The sequence below is a fragment of the Acanthopagrus latus genome, chromosome 12 (assembly GCF_904848185.1).
Source record: "Acanthopagrus latus isolate v.2019 chromosome 12, fAcaLat1.1, whole genome shotgun sequence".
Taxonomy (NCBI): Eukaryota; Metazoa; Chordata; class Actinopteri; order Spariformes; family Sparidae; genus Acanthopagrus; species Acanthopagrus latus.
The window spans coordinates 15,328,497-15,346,096 of NC_051050.1; the positions used below are offsets into that span (position 1 = coordinate 15,328,497).

At 43.7% G+C, this 17,600-nt stretch overlaps 1 protein-coding gene across 5 annotated transcripts in view; it reads right to left on the reverse strand.

Moving 5' to 3' along the window:
- Window positions 1-17,600, reverse strand: part of LOC119030164 (mediator of RNA polymerase II transcription subunit 13-like) — an 86,505-nt gene that overhangs the window by 28,406 nt on the left and 40,499 nt on the right. For all 5 annotated transcript variants that reach the window (XM_037117553.1, XM_037117552.1, XM_037117551.1 and 2 more), the window contains exons 3-4: window positions 3,784-3,868; window positions 607-690 (exon numbers count right to left, since the gene is read on the reverse strand). In XM_037117553.1, coding sequence (XP_036973448.1) covers window positions 607-690; window positions 3,784-3,868 — 169 coding nt within the window. The remainder of the gene's footprint in view (window positions 1-606; window positions 691-3,783; window positions 3,869-17,600) is intronic.

Sequence of the window (17,600 nt, forward strand, 5' to 3'; positions counted from 1 at the left end):
GTTTCCGAGGAGCCGTTTACTCGGATACTTAGCATTTGAGCGCGGCTGTGTTTGAGATGTGAGGAATGCTGCATCGTCACCAGCAGGAGAGGCTGGAGTGGGCCGGCTGAGAGCTGCGAGAACGGAACTACAATGGCTGAAGCAACAAGTTGAGCTACTGTCATCACACCCACCCCTCTTTTTACTCTGTTTCAGTCTGTCTCCCACATTGCCTGCACACTCACACAGCATGACACTGACACACACACACAGACACACATTTACCAGCCTCCCCTTGCCCAGAGAGAGCTGCGAGAGCTCGACTCAGCTCGGCTCTCACCTCTCACCGCCATTCACAGCCCCGGTTTTTTAATAGTCTCACACCACGAGCCAGCCGCTGGAACATCAAGGAGAGGGGGACTCGGCAAATACTGAATCACATAAAAGCCATTCACACTGGCCGGCTGTGTCACACTCGCAGGCACATGAACACACACGTGGACTACCGTGGTGTGTGTTTCTCACCACCTAACATATGTGGAACCTGCTGAGACAGTCGAGTGACAGTGGCTCAGTGAGGCGTGTGTGTGTGTGTGTGTGTGTGTGTGTGATGAAAGTTCCACTTACCTGTTGGCCAAAGACTTCTCTTCCAGTTCGTGTGGCTTGAAGAACCACTTCCCGATCCTCACGAACCCTTTATCCATCAAACATCTGCAGCAGCGAGGGGAAGAGGAAGAAGATGGAGAAGGAGACGCCGACAGAGGAGAGAAAGAAAGTCAGTCGTTACGCGTCTTTACCAGCATCTTCCCTCTCATCGTATACGAGACAGTGAACGAAGCTGCCGACGTGTTTGTTTCCTCATGTTGTCTTTTTTGCAAAACAAAAAAAAAACAAACATCATTTTTCATATCCAGAAACCATAAAAATAGAAAATGTCGTTGAATGTTTTGGATTTTAGAGTCCTTTAACAAAAAAATCTAAATTTAGTCAAAAATAACCAATTTCCACGAGCCAAATCCTGTAAAAAGCATAAAATTCAACACGCATCCGCACATCTGGGAAGCTTTGAATCACTATAACCGAGTGCAGCGGTCAAAAAAAATCTGTGAAAATTCAGCTGCACTTCAGGCTGTATTTTATTGCAAGGCATTCAGACACAATGTGATTCAAAGAGCTTTAGAAAGACAAAGAAATGCAATAAAAAAAATAAGACATTAAAAACATCAGGAAACAGATAAAGTTGCATTTAAGAGACAATACAAACAGAAGGCAAAAAAATGAATGCTAAAAGGAAAATGAACATAAAAGCATATGATATATGTGAAATGGTGATTTTAGAGGCCATATCTTTTGGTGGTGTTGTGTGGGATTATATCACACAGCTGCCTAAAGGCCTAAGTTATGAAATTTTTATGGGTAGAATCTATTTTATGTGTTTTGGGTTTTTTTATAATATGCATCATAAGTTGTAGAAGTTCAGTCACTAGCGCTGCAAACATTTGACTTATTGCTGCTGCAGCAGGGGCCGTCCCTCCGCTCCTGCAGACATGTGGAGTTTATGACAGGTGCACAGGAAAAGGAAAGGTAATCTTCTCGCTAATCTGCTTTCCCCTAAGTGGTGTGCCCTCCGTTATGCACAGCTCTCCAAAAACCTTTTCCTTTCATCGCATCAAAATCTGATCACATCAAACAGTTTGGTCGTCATTGCTCCCTATTTGGCTATCCCACCATCTGCGCGCACGTCTTCGCCTCGTTTTTCGGCCTCCTTTCACAGACAAAACTCGGCGCTCTGGCGACTTTGACTCGTCTCTGTGAGCAGGTGCCAGTGAATTCCCTGCTGGACCCTCTGACCCGGGTCGAGGAATTACGAAATTATTTTATGGCCCGCTCTCAACGCAGCCAGGCTGAGCCTTCCAAAGCTTTCAGCCTCCAGCTCTACCATCTTTGGTGCGGTCTTAGTATAATGTTTGGTTTATCTGACCGAGGCTGCTTATTGAACATAAGGGCGCTCGATTTCTTGGAAACGAGAACTTTTACAAAAACATCAACGGACAAATTGTATTTAATGTGGATAAGCCATATTGTTGCCGATACGCAAACTGCTTAAAAAGGTCAGTAATGGCCCCGGTACGAGTTCAGGGAATTAGATCAGTGCGTCCTGAAGCACAGTCACTACATGGAGCCCCATCAAAGATCATATTTGTGAGGGGGGTCAGCAGTGGAGCAACAACTGTGAGCGGAAGCTGAAAAAAACCTGCAGGTCCTTCAACAGTCACCAAATTGTTGATTGACTGATACGACTACTCTCTCTCTTCTGGGCTTCTTCTACTAGATGTGTTTTGGACAATACAACAATGAGTGTACACTTCTTTTTCTTTTTTAGCCACATAGGGTATCAACACAAGCTGCAAACAAAAACATGTACATATTACCAACTGTACAACGTTTGTTTTGGAACACATGTTAGCACGTTAGCCCATTTACATACCCAGAAGACACACAGCATCATTTGCATCCAGCTAGAGTTTCCGCTCCTTTTAGATTGGCTCTGGTTTCCACTGACTAAGGCTTTGAGGGTGCACAGTCTGGTCACCTCGAGACTTCAACTAACCACGAAACTCCTCGTCTCTGTGCTGTTATTCCAGTTTCCAAATGTTTTTAAAATAATTACCCATGCGACGGAGCTCTCCTCACTTACAAGACTTAATTGATATCATAAGAAAAATCTTGACTCTAGACCTTGGATTCGAAGAACATCCTGTACTTCTTAACATTTGTCTTTTATACGTGTTTTCTTCTTTTCATTTCTGTGCTTGTTTTATGTAAATACACATAGCTGCTTCATTTGTAACTGTTTGTTGGAGGCTTGATTAATTCAATTTGAATCGTAAAAAAAGTGACAACAAAAATAACAGTCGGTGACAGAGGTCAATTTCATCTGTTCAACATGAAAGAGAGAGTGGAAGTGATCCCCCCCCAACCCGTGTTGAAATAGTGAGCTATAAAAGGAGTTAGCTTCAAGGTAATAGGAAGGTTAATTCAGCCTGCCCCCTATGATGATCACTGATGCTTAACTTAATAGAGAGCAAATATGTGCTGCTTCATTTAACAGATGGCTCTGACTCAGAAAGGAGAGCTTTGGGTACTTGAGCAAGTGATTCAGCGCTCAGATTATAATTTCATTAAGGTGAAGCTGCCGCAAGAAATCCGAAGCAGTCTATCGAGGCGACACAAAGTGTCGTTGTTTGTCTGGGGAATTTGGGGATTTAAAAAAAAAAAAAATCCATTCTTGGTCAATTAAGAGCCTGTGTAGTGCATATTACAAGTACTGATGGTACTGATAAATCAATGTGTTTATTTATTTATTAATTATTGTTGTTATTGGGTGCGTGTGGGAAAACTTACAGATCAACTTTAAACATTTATCAAAGCTCACTCTCTACACACAATGTTTAGGCTCTCTAAATCAAACATGCATCAGAAGTACACAATATACTTTCAGCTATTGTGATTTTATTAAATTGAAAAAAAATAATAAAAATAGTGCGCCAATACCAATATATCTGTGCTCTGTCTGCCAACAATGCATGTCGGTCAGGCTCTGATGAAAATGTAATTTCAAATATTTATTTTATTTGAAAATGACTTTGAAGTAGCGCAAATCACGCAAAAAGCACAAAAGTTACTCATGTCACTAAATTACGAGTTACAATAACTAAGAAAATGAAGTCACTATGTGTGTATGATTCTACTGGTGGAGCAAATAAACAAAGTAGTAGTTGGTGCTGGTGATGACAGTTTTACCTTTCCAGCAGGTTGTGTATGGCCTTGAACAGGAGGGTCCTGCACTCGTAGGACAGCCCGCACTCCCACAGCCCCTCCTCCGCCACTGAAAGAGAGGGAAAATAATCGTCAAATGGTGCGTCGCAACATTTTATTACCTCTCAGCAATAAAAAAAAGAAAGAAAAAAGAAATAGCGATGATATTTTCCGTGACAGCGAAACATCTGCACACACCAGCTTGAGGATAATAAACAACGCATTTAACTACATGTGTTCATGGCTCGCTCTGTCAAAACATGCTGCATGTGCTGATGAGAAAACCTGTACATCATATCAGAAATTACGCAGGAGATCTGTTTACATGCGTGTGTGCTGTGTGTGTGTGTGTGTGTGTGCAGAGGGTGCTTGGCTGTACAGCTGTCAGGTTGGCTGCGACGACAGCCCAGTCAAACCCCATGCAGTTGTCAGCCTCAGTTAGGCGGAGAGTGAGAGTGAGAGTGAGAGTGAGAGCGCGGCTGTATCTGCGCAGACGGACACACACATGCTTGCGTGCTCAGGTTCGTACATGTACACGGAGCACACACACACACACACACACACAAAAAAAAACTCAACCCGTTTTTTTGTTTTGTTTTGTTTTTTTCTCCTTCCTGTGAAATTCGAGCGGCCGAGGACAAACGTGGTCAAATCGGCTGCACTCCGCCTCTGACATGTCAGCGGCAGCTTCACATGTGTCAAATGTGATTTCTTTAACCCCCCGCGACCCTGCACCGGCACCAACCCCCACTGCTGGTCCTCCCAAAATAAGAAGACACACACACACACACACACACACACACACACACACGGGCACACACACACAGAGGCCAGTTAACAGTGTTTCTCTTTGTTCTTTGCCATATACCTGCAGGGCTCCTGGAAGAACTGGAGGCTTGTGGGTGGGTGTTGTGTTTGCTTATAGGGTGGTGGCAAACAAACCCAGCATCACAGAAATACACAAGAAAAAAGGAAAGAGAGACAGAGGCAGATCGCCTGGGGGATGGGTGGCATAAACCCCAGTGGAGGTTTTCTCTTTCCTCCTCTTGCTCCTCGTCCTTTCTCCTCCCTGATTTCCTCCTTGTCTCTTTCTCTCTGTTGCTTTGTTGATATTTCCCTCCTCATTTTTCCCCCTCCTCTTCTTCTTCTTCTTCTTCTTCTTCTTCTTCTTCTTCATACCACAGTGAATGAAATTTCCTTACTCGCCAGAATTACCCTGTAACCATGGAAACGCTGGCGGTGAGAACATGGCGCCCTGGCATTCAATTTCAACACAGGTCCCTCCCGCCCCTCACCCTCCTCCTTCTCCTCCTTCCTCTGTTCTGTTGCTTCCAACACCCCTCCACCTCCACCACCACCACCACCTCCACCGCCGCCACCTCCTCCTCCTCTCCCCCCTTCCCTCATTTACTCCTGCTTCAGGGCTCAGACAGGAAGCTCGCTCTAGCCAGCTCCTCTACAGAGGAGGGAGATAGAGCGAGCACCACGAGCAGAATGCCAAGTCTCCGGCAAATCCAGCTCATTAGCTCTCGCTGTCTCTACATCCCCCCCCTTCCCTCTGTCCTGCTCTCTAACTTCTTACTGCTTTCCCCACCCAGTCCTCCACGACCCATCTTCATTTACTCCAGTCATGACCAGCTCCACCGCAGGCTCTTGACCCCTATTAGTCCAAAACTGTGAATCCCCCATCCTCCCGACACTCCCACCCAAAGAGTGGACAGCACACGCCCCAGAGACAGGGACTTAAAGGAAACTTTTCTACGTGTGTTCGCTTAATTTATGCATCAGCTTTCGTAGCCGCCAAAAGAGCGCATGTTCAGCGAACTCCAAACTGTGGTAGCAACTAGAGGCTGCAGCAAATGAACAACTGAAGGTCAAATTGATGACATTTTCATGCCAAAAAATCTTTTTTTTAAAAAATAATACACCTAGTTTATTAGATTTGTGAACGAATAATTCAAAATACGTATGCAACATTTGTTAAAAGTAAGAATAGCTGAGTGCTACAGTAGACAAAGCACCCTGCATGTTGTACTGCCCTTAAGTGAGCTAGCTAGTGTCAGTAACAACAATGTTGGCTAGCATTAGCAATCTTAACGTTCGCTAGCAAGCATCAGCGACATAAGCTAGCTGGTATAATCAGTGTTAGTTCACAGGTAGGCTAATGGCTATGCAGCCAGCATACTGTAATGCCCTTAATGTGGGCTAGCTAGCATTAGCAACATTAGCTATTGCAACCACATGAGGGGGCAGATGACTCGAGCAACAGCAATGTTGTGATATGAATGTAAATGATGGGAGAGATGGAAGGACGTGCTTGGTCACTGAATAAAAAAATTACAAAAAACTTTAATAAATTAGTTGTCAACTACAAATATATTGACAGCTATTTTCTTAACTATTTATTTTTCAATTTAGAGCAAGTAATTCTTTAAGGAAAAAAAGCCGAATATCTCTGGAGTCCAGCTTCTTGAATGTAAATATTTTTATTTTCTTCACTGCTCTCTGACAGCATATTGAATATCTTTTGTTTGTGGCCAAAACAAGACATTTCAGGATGTCATCTTGGGCTTTGGGAAACAATGATCGACATTTTTCATCATTTTCAAAAATGTTCATGGACCAAACAACTAATGGATTAGTAGAGAAATAATTAAAAGATTAATAGACAATGACAATAATCATTAGACGCCTGGGAAACATGCGACCCACATCAGACGCTCCTGTTTATACTGTAGCTGTCAACGAGCCAGCTCACTGCACCATATCAACACATGGTGTAACAAATCACTCGTACAAGCATGCAAGGTCAGGCATCCACACAAGCATGCACAAACCACCCCGCACAGGCATTATAAATATAGAAAATGGAGTGTGAAATAAACAATGATCTGATACATTAAAGCAGCGGTGTCCCGTCGGGGTGTCCGTGATGTGCACACTCAGGGCAAATGACATGAAACTCTCATTTCCCCAACAGTCAGTCAGTGAGCAGCATGTTTCGAGTTTTTACTGCCTGTTAATCAGAGGAGGAACACAAATGGCCCAAGGGAGAAGTGCACTGTAGACACTAAATGCACAGCTAAGTGCAATAGGGCTTTAAAGCATCACGATCCGTCATCTATCACAGCCTGAGATACAGGGAAGTGCATCGTGCCTGAATGATCTTAAAGGGGCTGGATGTAATCAGCCTCGATTGGATTAAACTGAAAGCCCATCTTTTTTTTTTTTCACTGATTCTTTTCTGATAATTGGCCAGATTTTTTTTTCTTTTTTTTAAAGGAAGCAGATCCTTTTTAAAAAATTATCCCCCACAGAGCAAAGACTCATGTTTGTTTCCAAGAATAGAAATGAAAGAAAAAAAGGGGCTGAGCGACTGTTCACCAGACTCGGGGTAGCAGTTAAGCTACGGCTGCAACTAACGATTATTTTCATTGTTGATTAATCTGTCAACTGTTGTTTTTCATCTGTAAAATGACAGAAAATGGTGAAAAATCAGTGATCAGTGTTTCCTGAAGTCCCAGATGACGTCCATGTGTGTCTTATCTTGTTCACAAACCAAAGATATGTGAAAATATTCACATATCGTATGAAGCTGGAATTCTGACTTTTTTTCTCTGCAGGTGCAACATGTAAGAATTGATAGGAAGCTCCTAATCAGTGCTAACTAAATCTAGTTAGCTCTGTTACTCATTGATCTAGTGGTCTGGACTGGGGTCTTGGAGCACCATGGGAGTGTTGGAGTTTACACTGTTAGCACAGAAGCATTAGACCAAGATGGGCTTGGGCTAGCTGTTAGCATGCTAACAACAGTGGATATCTCTGCACTGCAAAACACAGAAGTCTTGGAACTGATGTCAAGACTTTGATTTCTTCACTTGCTGTTGATAATTTTAGTTAATTTTGCAATGTTTTGAACTAAAATTCTCACACATTGCCCCTTTAAAAATGACTCCAACCAATCATTTGATAACCAATAATAGCTGCCAATTAGTGTCAATGCTGACAACTAAAAAAATGAATTGTTTCAGCACTGGGTTGAGCAACGGTTTTGCTTGTATTACTGGGTTTTGAAATCAAACTGCCACCAGGGTAAACATTGATGTTCATACGGACTGTTTAATGAGCTAATTAAACAGTAAAATGTCCAATATTTTTACGATTTGACATTTTTATTGTAAACACCAAATGGGGAACGATCCTGAAATAAAACGCCACGTAAAAAATGTCTGAGAAAGATTTGGCAAAAATAAACATGTAGTTTTATTCCAGGAACTCAGTGTGTGTGTGTGTGTGTGTGTGTGTGTGTGTGTGTGTGTGTGTGTGCACACATGCGAGCTCTGGGCCTGACTCTGCGTACAGTGAGGTAACGTCCTCGCGAATGCATGTTTAAATCATCCGACCTTCCTCTTCCCCCCCGCCCGCACGCCACGATGCTCTTAACTGCCGCGCCGGCCCAAACACAAACAAGCAGTGATGGAACTGGGTCGCCACTACCGCTCTCTATATCTCCACCTCTCTTTCTCTCCATCTCCTCCCCTCTATCCAACCCCATCCTCTCTCCTTTCCCCCCCCCAGTGTGTTCAGCCCTCTTCCTCATCTTTACGTCTCCCCCTTCTCTTTTCCACCTGGCCGTGTTGGTGTCGCGCCACTAGAGGGAGTGGACCTCTCACCACTACAACACTGTGCTAACACACCACAAAGATGGTATTGATCTGAGGGGGGGTGGTGTGGAGCCATGGGGGGGGGGGTGACAACGCTCTGTCTCGCACACGATAACCCCTCTCCACACGTTTCCTTCCTCCCCTCTCTCTCTCTCATTCACTCATTTGTCTCGGATCAATAGCAGCAGCAGCGTTGGCGTCCAGTGGTGTCTCTGCAGCGTGCAGGCTATGTGCTCTCATGGGGCAATGTGTGTGTGGGTGGGTGTGTGTCTGTGTGTGTGTGTGTGTGTCTGTGTGTGTATATGGGACACTGTGTGTAAACCCACTGCCACTTTACTAATTAGCTGCCCTGCTGCATGTCTGAGCAGAGGTTGGTCTCTGATTGCTGTGGGTGTGCGTGTGTGTGTGTGTGTGTGTGTGTGTGTGTGTGTGTGTGTGTGTGTGGGTATGTGGTGCCTTCGGTGCTCGTGCATGGCAATATGCCGTAGTGGGCTTGTGCGTTTTAACTAATAAGAGAGAGGGGGAGAGAGAAAGCTTATAAGGCTGTGCAGATGGACCGAAAGGGAAAAAGAGACACACAGGGAAAGAGGGATGATGATAATGATGATGATGATTTTAATACGCCCGTGCTAACCAATGAGTCAACTAAGTCTTAATAACAGATGACACGGGACTGGTGGAGCACAAGCATGTACTGAAGGTGGAGCGACTGCCGCCGATATTCAGAGTTTTTTCCAATCAACATTAGCAGTTTCAGATTTGCTGATAAAAATCCATCGGTTTGAAAATGTGCCACTTTGGCTCTGATTCAGCATCCTCTCGCCCACAATGCTATCTGTTTGGTTACATGTCACAACTGATAGCCTAGCAACACTGAATAATCTGAATCTGCAGAGTAACAAGTAACGGAAGTTATCAAATACATGTAGCGGAGAGGAAGTACAAAGTGGCAGAAAATGGAAATTCTCCAGCATTTCAGAATTGTGCTTAAGTGGATACCTGAGTAAATTGTTTTAATTATTATTCACTATTTTGATACAAAGATTTTCATCTTAACTGCAAAGGCCTTGTTGGGAGCCATCTTAATGTCTCCCACTGCACTGTCAAAAAACCCAGAACCCTATTTTCAGCATTTCACTCAATTTAAAAGCCTCTACACATAACACTTGAACGTGAACCCACGACACATCACAAAAAAAAAAAAAAAAACAGGCTGATAATGTTACATAAAGGGGGCCGCGAGAGAAACTTGTTACACGTCTGCAAAATTGGGTTAGCGTCCTGTGGTGACACTTCCTTACAGGCAAACTGACACAAGTGTAAGTGGTTTCTCAACACATTGAGGGGCTGGGTGAGGTTTAAAGTTGTCACCAGAGAAAATTTAAAAGGGCCATGAAGGCTGACAAAACAGAAAACAGGACCGGGCAGTGTAAAGCCATTATCAAGTCACCAGAATGGATTCATTTTGCTATCAAACTCTGCAGGACTATTGATTGGTACGTGCAGACAGTCTTTTGTACCGTTTGCAAGCAGCGGTTTCATCTTTCCACTGTTATTAATTAATTAGCTATCCTGATTCTTTTGGTTGCATCTCTTAAATCGACTGAATTCTCTGCACTTACTGTAATGGCAGGTATATGTGGGACATGAGCGAAACGGCCGACATCTAACTGTGGCCAGTTTCCCCTTTAATACTCACATGGACATCAGGAAGAACGATAAGACCACTGTGCAGGGATATGTAAGAAGTCCAGAGGGGATTACTTATAGCCTTTTTTCCCATACGGTAATCGCGGTTCACTGTCTTTGTGCTGGCTGTTAATATGGCAGTAACATGCTGTATTACCTGGGCAGCGAACCACAGTTAATGCAGCTCAGTCAGCTGTGCTACACAGCCCTCAATATAACACAGAAAGCGGATATCAACAAAAAAAAAAAGTACGTAGGTAAAGAACAGAAACAAAAACAAAATCATACCCCGTCAAAAGGATATCTTTCTAGTCCTGTCATTCTGTCTTTTAGATCCAATATTTCGCAACCCACCACCTCAAATATCCAATCATTTTTTCAATTTCTTACTCTCCCAACATCAGCATCTATCGACCAGACAGTCTCCTAAATCCAGCGGTCTGTATTTAATGAAAAGGCTTCATGTCGATGGAGTCTAATCATCAGTCTTTCTCTGACGCTATCTTAGCTGACATTGTTCATATCTCTCCTTATCTGCTCCTAAAATCACATTAGATTACCATCAAGTATTAATGAGGCTTAAGACACATATTTCCATTGTGCTCCACTAAGATGTGTTGCAAACAGATGATTTTTTTCAGGGGCCTGGTACCAGGATCGTTCTGATACCAATACCAGTATCAGAACTGCTTCAGATACCACACAAAAAAAATAAATAAATAAAATGCTGGAATCGATCACAATATTGATCTGACACCACATCATTTATTTATTAGAAACAGGACCCTGCTACTTCCCAGCAGCGTTCTGTACACCTGTGTGCACCTCGACAGATTTTTATTCTGAACAGGTCGGCAAGGAGCTTTTGCAACTTCATGCACATCTATAACATGACGTCCAAACAGGGTCAGTCTAAGACATGAGTTAGAAGGTCTAAGAAGTTCATCATTGAGTCCAAGTGGACTTTTTTCCCAAACTTGAAAACATCCTTATTCCTTAAATATCATGTTCACAATAATGGGACGGAAAGACACAAAAACATTCAAAAACAATCAAATCAGCAAGAACAAGATTGGATCTGCATCAAACTGTAGAATTGTTATCGATACCAAACCCTAACCCTAACCCTGAATTAGCATTGGTTCAGAGATCATGATATACTACATATCTTCCTGTCATTGTCTAAAAATGGACTATTTGTCTTATAGCCTACCACACTGACAGCCACCTTAAGAAGCTGCTACAACAACAGCCGGTCCTGGTCTGAGTGTGCCCTGACCAGCAATCTGTACAGTTGATCAGCTGCATCATCTCACGGTTAAACTTCCAATATTGTTTAATCCAAAGTGCAACAACTGTGGGGGTGAAACAAGGCCCCATTACTCAGTTATTGCTACCATAGCTCAGTACCATCTGCCCTGAAAAACAAGCTTGTTCGTCATCAGACATGTATATCATCAATTAGCCACACTGGATCTTCAAAGGCTATAAAATCAAAGCGGCTTTTACGTACAGCTGTCCCACCCGTTTAACTGACCATTTCTCTTTTGCTTCAATTTGAAACAGTGTGACTGTCTTGTGTAACAGCAGTGAGTTCTCAGCTTGGTAACAGTAACTAGAGCTATTCTTGAGCCCACTCTTTCTGGGTGTAGCTCGAGAAAATCAGCCAAATCAGCTGCTGTAGAAATATCACATGTGAACCAGTTTTGTTTCTATGCAAACGGTTGAAAGCCAAAGCTCTGTGGACCTCAGTGGTGGGTTTGTTTTTACTCTAGTTTTTTTTTTTTCGTTCTGTTTTCAGTCACATGAGCATCGAGCTGGCTGATGGGAAGGATCAGGCGAGGTCAATTAGACGTCAAGTGGCATCTGACACTGGTGGCATAAGGACACGGCATCTGACTGCGCCCTTTATCCAGTGGTATTTAAATAATGAGCATTTGTACACAGTGTTTAAATCATGCATACTGATGTGCATGCTTATAATCCCCAGGTCAACCGTGTCCACATTCAGTCTGCCGCTGCCACACTGCTCTACACATGCAGATGTAAACAGGCTCTCTCTGCTGTCAGCCTGGTGCCAGACTAAAATGATGCCAATTAATGATACCGCAAACCACTAATACATTTTATGTTTACAAGTGTCATACGTACCATAGTGACAATTCTACGTGTCACATCACATTCACATTACATGGTTATGACCTGACTTTAACATCAGGAGGGTTGAGTTACAGATACGCAAGGGGGAAGACAACCCAGTGATCGCAGTTGGAGTCCACTGGGGGCCTCAGGGTGTGAGACTCCTCAATTCACCCTCCAAAGTCCCTCGTCAAAAACAGTTTGTTCTTTTTTTTTTCGGTCATGTAGAAGCATTAAAGGACTCAATTTCATTGTACAACCCTGGTGGTATAAAATGACAATACATTCATATTTACCTTTACTTTCACCTAAACATATCTGTGGTTCTCAGAAAACGTACTTTGCCAACATTTATTCTGGCGATTGGTTCGTATTGTCCACGCACTGTGATTCTCTCTTAAAAGATTACGTTTAAAAGCAGCAAAGTCTGAAACAGCCTGAAATCAAAAACCCAATGTTCAACATCGTGATCACCTGTTACAATATCAGCCAGTCCTCATCAGAGGGAAACGACCATACAAGTCGTCTGTGCAAGCAGCTAAGCGCAACCCATAATTTGTGTTTTTTGTTAGGTGGCAACCCAACAGAGTTTCAACGGCAACTAATGTGTGCTGGCAGCAGTAAGCAGTGGGGCAGCAAAGGAGGACGTCAGGTGAAGTAGTACAAAGAGCAACAATGTCTGCACAGGATGGGGGTTGGGGTGGACAGGTGGGTTAAACAAGCACAGGGGTTTCTTGAGGTAGACCGATGTTTGGGTCCTGTGTGAAACCAAAGTCAACGCTGTAATGTACGTTAATATAACCAAAGCGATATGTTTTTTTAAAACCAAAACCACAGTATTTTCCTAAAGTAAGTTGTTTTGTTGCTTAAACCAAGCTAATCTGTCGATGTACTTTGATAGTAGGACAAAGGTCTAGTACATCTGTCTCTTTCTCAGTTGACCTATTCAGTCATATATGTATAAGAGATGTTTTGAAAAAAAAAATTGAGACCAGACTGATTTAAACCAACAATTTTTTGGTAAGGACGGCTGAACGTGAGAATCCTTCAAAAGCAGATTTTATAAACCACACCGTAGCATGAGGAGCTCAGAGATTCCTGCCTCTACTCGTTTCTACCTGCTCGCCAGATCACTTAACAGCAAACACGCGGCAACCTCCTCTCCTACCCATGTAGCAGCCGCCATCTCCAGCCTCACGCTCTATCGACAGCATTTCCAAAACTTTTCAGCAACACCTCAACTAAACATACAACCCCACCATGCCTCCAAAAACACACAACCGCCACCGACAGGAAACTCTGTGGGCTTTTGAATTGAACACATTACAAGGTTTTTTTTTTGTTTTGTTTTGTTTTTTTTACGACCTTTAAACTACAAGCTCAATGACCCACATTTCAGCCCAGCTACATTTGTAACTTCCGTTTAAGTCTCGAATGTTGGCAGTCTGCCTATCAAATCCAGTTACTTCGCCTTCAGGTGCAAAAAGGGCCTGGCATCCACGTTTAACTTTTTTCATTATACGTTCATAGATATGCATATGTGTTAACAAACAAGTTAAATGCACACATGGCAGGTACTGAGACCCAGAAAGCCCAAGAGGATGGACAGAACAAGGGGCAGTGGTGACAGTGAGGAAGAGGAGAAGGAGAAGGAGAAGGAGAAGGACGAGGAGAAGAAGGAGGAGGAGGCTCAGAGAGAGTGAAGGGATGAGGGGAAAGTCTGGAATCAATTAGGTGACTGAGCTGCAGTTGCTTGCATAGTTGTGGGAGTGAGTCAGGCGGGGAGGCAAGAGAAGGGACCAGGGTGTGAGTGTTGTGCCACGGGTGTATGCGTTCGTATAAACACGAGAACACAAAAGCAACTCCGGTTGAGGCCTGTGCGTTCAGTATTTGGTAACATATCTAATTGTCCGTGTGAGTATTCTCTAAATGTTTCTTGGTCGTCTTCTTCCCCCGTCTGATTGCACCACTTGGAGCGGAGGAGTCAAGTTGCAGCCAGAAAAAAAAAAAAGCCCCACCTCTCCTGAAGCCGGGGTCAAAGTGGAGGGTAAGAGCGGGTGGCTGGCACCGACCCAGGCCGTGTCAACACAGCAGCTCTCAGTGCTCCCTCACACACACACGACTTCCTCTCGTTACTCCTCTGCACACCAAATTCACTTTGTGTTTCTACCGCCGGTTCTGTCGCTAGAGGGATCTGACGTGAGGAATCGAGCACAAACAGGAACTTTGTGAGCACATGTTGTAGCTTACAGTCTCGCTGGGCGTGCAGCTGAGGTTTGCAGGGACCAAATCTCAATGTGCAGACGTAACAACATGTGCAGAGTACATCGTGAGCCGCGCAGACTGCGGTTTGCTCACAAGCTATTGTTGCTCCGCAGCATGCCACGCTGCCGCCGGCGATGACCTGGTGTGAATACTATAGGAGCCTGAAGCACCTCTGCTGCCGGCCTCATGCATAAGGCATACTGATGTGGAGAGGGGGAGAGGTCGCAGAGGAGTAAATAAGAGGTGCTGCTATGTGTGTCTACTTGTGTTACATAGCGAGATTAACAGGATAAAGGAGCAGAGAGATGGAGGTTTACAGTAACTAGGTGTAACTCTCAGAGGAGTCAGTCTCCGTGTGCAATAAGGGATCTATTTCACAGACAAAGCTGCACATTTTACACACTCACAAAGGGGTGGGGGTCTTCATGGGCATGCCGGGGATAAATAATTGAAAACAACAAAGAAGAATCACTAAACGGACAATGCCGCAGCACCATGTTAACGCCAGGAAACACCAGCTGCTTACAGCTCCCCTTCTCTCTCTTTTTTTTTTTTTCTTTTCTTCACCACGGAGCCGACGAGACAGGCCGCACAGATCACTGCGTTCACATTCAATTTGCGGTGTTACATTTTTTAAAGACATTTCGGAAAACTTTTTTTTCCTTCTGTGCGTTTCCACACTCGTCAGCTTGATGGGAGTTTTCCCATTTATTTTTAATTTGCCGAGCAGAAATAACACATAAGCTCCTTTTCATTTATTTAGCATCTCACCAGTCAGCCCCGCTGCTGATTCGGAGTGATACTGCGTGTAATTCCAGGGCCCCGTCATTACTGTAACAGCATGTTGACAGAGCAATTTATAATTTACAGGATATTTACTGTATTAATATAGAGCCAACGGTGTAATTAGAGGGACTGGAGAGGATCTAGCTGGGGCTATTATGCCGACATTACCAACAGAATGAGATCAGTCTCTAATATAACCCGCTGTAAAACGGGCGTGTTTGTGTGTGTGTGTGTGAGTGTGAATGTGTGTACGGGTGTACAGAGGGGAAGCGTAAAGAGAGGGAAGGGGGGTGTGAAAGAGAGGTTAATAGAGGAGAGATACAGAGTCAGATTCCTGAAAAGTCCTGAGAGTCAAGGTATGGGGGGGAAAAAAAGAAAAAAGAATCAAGCTCTGCGTGAGGCTGAAAGTGAAAAAGCAGCGCGTTTGTTGGTGGTGTGCGCGCCAACGCCCGACAATCAAAAAACGTGACAGAAGGAAGCCAACGGAATAATCCCACACCCTTACATAAACTGACAGTCACTCATTCAACCCAGTGCACACACACACACACACACACACACACACAAAGCAACGCCACACACAACACTTCTGATGTTCTAGGCTACTGTGGATGGATGGAGGGATGCTAAGTGCTGAGTGCCAAGTGTTTTCCCATAAGTCACTGGGAGATGAATAAATGAATGGGACGTGGCGTGTGAACTGTTTTGCACACATTGTCATGAAAACACATTTCACGACTCCGCAGCGTACCCCTATTAGCACGGAAGTAACAGTCAAGATGAGTTCTATGAAGGCAGAGGGAAACTCTTATTGCGTTAATATTGATCGATATTGTTTCCCCCCAAAAAATGTCGGCATATTCCTTTATATTCTAAAATTGGCTTCGGCTCTGTGACCTCACATTTGAGCGGTTAACATTAAACTGGGTCTCACTGTAATATGTTTGTTTTTAGATCATCACCTCTGCACAAACAGCAGGTTTTGCCAAGTGCCTGAACCTCTATTATTACAGGTCTATTTGCTGAAGATAATTATCAGTCAAGGGTTTTATTTTCATGCTGCGTGTCCCCTGCACGTTTTGAGTGTTGTGGCTCTCAAGCTGCGGCACAAAACCATCACCTTCTCTGGCGTTTCCTCTCTGAATTGATCCTGCTCGTCTGAAATCACAGGAAGTAACAGCAACTGTTTGCTTTTTCTGCTCGCAGAGCCCGAATGTGTCGTGGACGACTTGAGTTAGCAGTTCGTCTTGAATGTAAGCAGTTGTTTTCCTGAGCAGCCGCGTCGGCGGTTCCGGTGTGATGGACGCTGTTATCCAACATCTTGGGTCCATCTACACCAGGATTTCAATGCATTGGTGCTTCAGTTGAGATTGAATCGCAGCGCTCTGAATGGATGTTATTGTCAGTCATGGTTTAAATGGGCCCTGAAGGGGTCGCACAAAAGGGGCTGAAAGAGAGGAGAGGATCACTGGGATACTTGTCGACTCACCCTCCTCTTTAGATGTGCAATAAGTGTGTGTTCAATTATGAATAATAATTGCACGACAGCTGAAAAAAAAAACTGAGATCGCTGTTGGTTGATTATTGTTGGTTTTCTGTTATGTGTATCGCAATATGAAGAAAGTAGGATTTTTCACCAGATTACTTGAATAGCTGTACTCTGTGTATAGCTGTATTTTACTGAATAAAATCATTCTAGAAACTACAACGATTGGGCTGATTTTGTGGAGGAGTCTATTTTATCAGACAGCCAGAACAGGGCCCGCTTCGTTTGATAGAGCGATCAAGAGCGATCGTTATCTGAACTCCAGCGTGTCCGAGAGCCCTTATTCGGACAAATTATGTGAGATTGGAGTTCTCTCGACGATTAGTCATGAAAAATAACAAATGTGCAAAAAAGTTGGAGAATTAATTTCCTACTTGACAGAGCACGTCAAAGGATCCACTGTACAGCCCTAATTTAGGCAATAAAAAGTGGGGAAAGGTCAAAACACTACAGATATGTTTCACATAGTGAGCCGGACAAAAAAAGACACATATCTAATCACAGTCACTATAAATAATTCAAATTGCTGTATTTCTTCACACTTTTTAAACACCCTGTAGACACTAGCAGACCTGAAATAGTCAGTGAGTTTCTACACTTGTGCCATAAAACACAATTTTGCATTAGAGCAACATTATGTGGTAATTGGCATTTTGGGCCATTTGCTGCACCCCCACCGCCCTGCAACACCACTGTCGTCAATACAAATCCCA